General features: G+C 37.6%; 1 protein-coding gene across 1 annotated transcript; it reads right to left on the bottom strand.

The window, feature by feature from the left end:
• Positions 1-1590: 1590 nt before the first annotated feature.
• LOC104213110 (uncharacterized) lies at positions 1591-2824 on the bottom strand. Its single transcript, XM_070165942.1, has 2 exons — positions 2461-2824; positions 1591-2252 (listed from the first exon to the last, which is right to left on the bottom strand). The coding sequence occupies exons 1-2, from the start codon at positions 2822-2824 to the stop codon at positions 1591-1593; spliced, it is 1026 nt and encodes a 341-aa protein (XP_070022043.1).
• Between the last annotated feature and the right edge of the window lie 882 nt (positions 2825-3706).

Here is a 3706-nt window from a genome sequence, read left to right as displayed (position 1 = left end):
CCGGGATGACTATTTCAATATTGTTGTTCCCTTGCCGGGAAAATTATTACATTGTTGTGTTCCCTTTCCGGGGAGTCATTATATTGATTATTTTCCCTTGCCGAGATTCCTTGAAATTACAAGATATTATGAAATGGGAGTGGGTGGTACGCCTATCACAATATATTATGAAATGGGAGTGGGTGGTACTCCTACCACGAGATATGAGAAATGGGATCGGGTTGCACGCCTACAACAAGATGGAAACTGAAAGTGAAAGTGGTCCTTACTTTTCTTTATCTGTGTTAGAAGTTATATTGTTAGCTTCCTTGTTATTTTGTTTTGTCAGCTACCCCCGAAGCATGTTCCCCTTCCCCAGCTTTAATTGCTTATTATCTGTTTACTTTTCCGCCATATATTATATAAGTGTAGAGGTTTATCTGGAGTCTGGTTCTAGCCTCGTCACTACTTCGTCGGGGTTAGGCCAGATACTTACTAGCACATGGGGTCGGTTGTGCTGATACTACACTCTGCACTGTGTGCAGATCCCAGAGCAGCTTTCGAACAGTAGTTGGAGGGCTTCCTTCAGTCCATCCGGAGACCCAAGGTAGACCTGCAGACGTTCACGGGCCCTGGCGTTTCCCTCTATCTCTATATCCTATTTTCTTTATCTCTTGCTCAGGAACAGTACTATGTATTTTCTTCAGACTTTGTATGTAGTGACTCTTTGACAGTCTGTGGTACTGTGACACTAGATTTTGGGGTATTGTAGCTTAAAAGTGGTAATAGACGTAGCTCTACGCTTTACAAATGTTGACTTCCGCCTATTTCCTAACTTCCGCTTTATTTATATTGTCGCCCTGTGTTTGTTTTAAAAGAAGTAATATGAAAAAAAGTAGTAGATAGTTAAGGGTTGGCTTGCCTAGCTCACATTAGTAGGTGCCATCACGACTCCCGAGGGTGAGAATTCCGGATAGTGACAGTGGACATTTGCAATATTTATTTATCCAGATAAAAATTAAACAAATATTTTATTATATATTGTGTATCTAAATTTCAAATACATATGAATCAAAAATCTAATAAGAAATGCAATATCATATATTAAACAATGAGATAATTTTTTTTTAGGTAACTGAAAATTTTATTAATTACCAGAATGTTTACAATAAGGAACCATAGCTAGACTACATCACACTCTGCTATCTAGTCTAAAAACACAAAGAACTATTCAACTACTAGAGCTAAATTAAATACTAAGCTGCTGAATTAGTTTTTTAATTCTAGTAGATGCCCGAATATAACAAACATATGCAATCTCCCTCACTAATTGACTATGACTCTTTGCTCTTTTTTCAAATTTTCTCTGATTTCTGTCAATCCACATTGTATGCACCCATTCAGTATAAGCCATCTTAAAGATCTAAGCTCTCTGTGATTTACCCTTTGATGCTTTACTGATCCATTTCACCATTAATTCTCATTGTGATGTCCTGAATAGAGACCTGCATCCATTTCAACACTCCTTCCCAGATTTTGTTAGAGAAAATATACTCCATGAATACATGATTTCTTGGTTCATTGTGACTGTTACATAGATTGCATATATGATCAACATTTATCCCCCCATGAGGCAAGTCTATCAACAATCATTAGTTTCCCATACATCTGCAGCCACACTGTGAATTGAGCTTTTGGTCTAGCATCATTTCCAAATCTCAATGTCTTCCAAGTTATTCTCTCATTATCACCAATAAGCTTAAGGTAAATTTGCTTGATTAAGCTGCCTGTTTTGATATCTTGAATCAGTGTCATTGTCTCTCTTCCTTTAAATATTTTCCTTACCATCCATCCTGCTTGTTGAGGGATAGGTACTTGACTGAATTGTTGATTCTTGATGTAGTACGCATGTAACCCCCTGATCCACAGTCTATCTGCCTTATGCTCAATATCCCAACTTGCCTTAGCTATTGCAACTTTATTCCATTGTCTTATATTTAGCAAGCCTAGGCCACCCATTGATTTTGGAGTGCAAACCTTATCCCAAGCAATTAGAGCTTTCCTAGTGATTGTGTTTGTACCAGACCATAAGTAGCCTCGACAATAGGCCTCAATTGTACTTAGTATTTTTGAAGGAATAACAAACAGTTGAGACCAATATGCTTGAATACCAAATAGGACTGTTTGGATTAACTGAGATCTCCCTGCATATGAGAGTTCTTTGCAGTCCAAGATGAGATTCTGGCTACCATTTTGTTGATCAATGGTTGCCACTGAAGTAAAGAGATCTTTTTAGTGGACAAGGGAATTCCCAAATATTTGAAGGGGAGCTCTCCTTTTGGAAATCTTAACAGATGTAGGATTTGATCTTGAATGATCCGAGTGACTCCTCCAAAATAAATGGAGCTCTTCTCTTTGTTAGCTTGAAGTCCTGAAGCAGCAGAAAAGTCCAAAAAATACCTATTCAATATGGAAACAGACTCAACATCTCCTCTAGAAAATAGCAGTAAATAAGATGCACATGATAAATGAGCATTGCTAGTTTAGAGCACTTTGGCTGATACTTGAACTCTTTATTTCCTTTTAACTCATTCAGCTTTCTACTTAAGTATTTCATGGCTAAGGCAAATAGAAATGGTGAAATTGGGTCACCATGTCTTAGCCCTTTAGCTGCATCAAATTGAGCTGTGGATTCTCCATTTACCAATATAGAATAGTTAACTGTCTTCACACATTCTAAGGTCCACATGGTGAATTGTCTAGGAAAGCCAATCTCATCTAGGACTTGCTCCAGAAATATCCATTCCACTGCGTCATAGGCCTTTTGAAGGTCTATTTTTATCATGCATCTAGGGGAGATCTTCTTCCTTGTATAGGATTTCACCAGTTCTTGAGCAAGAAAGATGTTATCTGATATCTTCCTGCATGTACTTCACATACTACTGATGCAATAACTTTCTGGAGTCTTGAGGCAAGAACTTTGGAAATGATTCTGTATACAACAGCACAACAAGCAGTTGGTCTGTACTCTTTCACTGTCACATGATGATCATTTTTAGGGATCAAGGTGAGAGAAGTACAGTTAATAGCTCTATTCATCTTGCCACACTCAAAGAATCTTCTTATTGTCCTTGTAATCTCTAGCCCCACTATACTCCATGCCTTTTTAAAGAAATATGCATTATACCCATCCACCCCTAGAGATTTATCATTTCCAATTGAACTCAATCCAACAACTATTTCTTGGTTAGTAACTAGAGCACACAAAAGGATTTGCTGTTTATGACTTAGCTTGAGTCACTTGCTCATTGTAACTTTATCGATTGCCTTTAGTGAGGGACTAGAGGTCCCCATTAATCCTTTGTAAAATGATACAATATCATCTCTGAGCTCTTTAGGATCAGTCAGTAGCTTAGCACCTGATAGGGAATTAAGTTCCATGATTTGCTTCCTTTGGCTTCTTTCCTTCATGACTGCGGCAAAGTACTTAGAATTTGAATCCCCAAACTATATCCATTGGGCTCTAGACTTTTGCCTTAGGGCTCTAGACTTTTGCCTTAGAATACTCTCCTCAAGCAGGTTCCATTTTTCAAGGTTCAACAAAGCTTTATTCTCTTTAATCACAAGACTGTCATCATATCTGGTTACTATTGCAGCTTGAATACATTTTAGTTCTTCTCTTGCATTCTCAATCTTTATTGATGTAGCTTTAAACTTTTTTTTATTG

The sequence above is a fragment of the Nicotiana sylvestris genome, chromosome 2 (genome assembly GCF_000393655.2).
Source record: "Nicotiana sylvestris chromosome 2, ASM39365v2, whole genome shotgun sequence".
In the NCBI taxonomy this organism is placed as follows: domain Eukaryota; kingdom Viridiplantae; phylum Streptophyta; class Magnoliopsida; order Solanales; family Solanaceae; genus Nicotiana; species Nicotiana sylvestris.
Note: the sequence above shows the minus strand (reverse complement) of the source record. Positions and strands in the feature narration are given on the sequence as shown.

Excerpts from the sequence above, each read along its gene's own strand:
- LOC104213110 (XM_070165942.1), bottom strand. The coding sequence starts at position 2,824 with ATGATAAAAATAGACCTTCAAAAGGCCTATGACGCAGTGGAATGGATA. Across the intron at positions 2,253-2,460 it reads TTTTCTAGAGGAGATGTTGA|TGGCAACCATTGATCAACAA; the intron begins GTCTGTTTCCAT and ends TCTTTACTTCAG.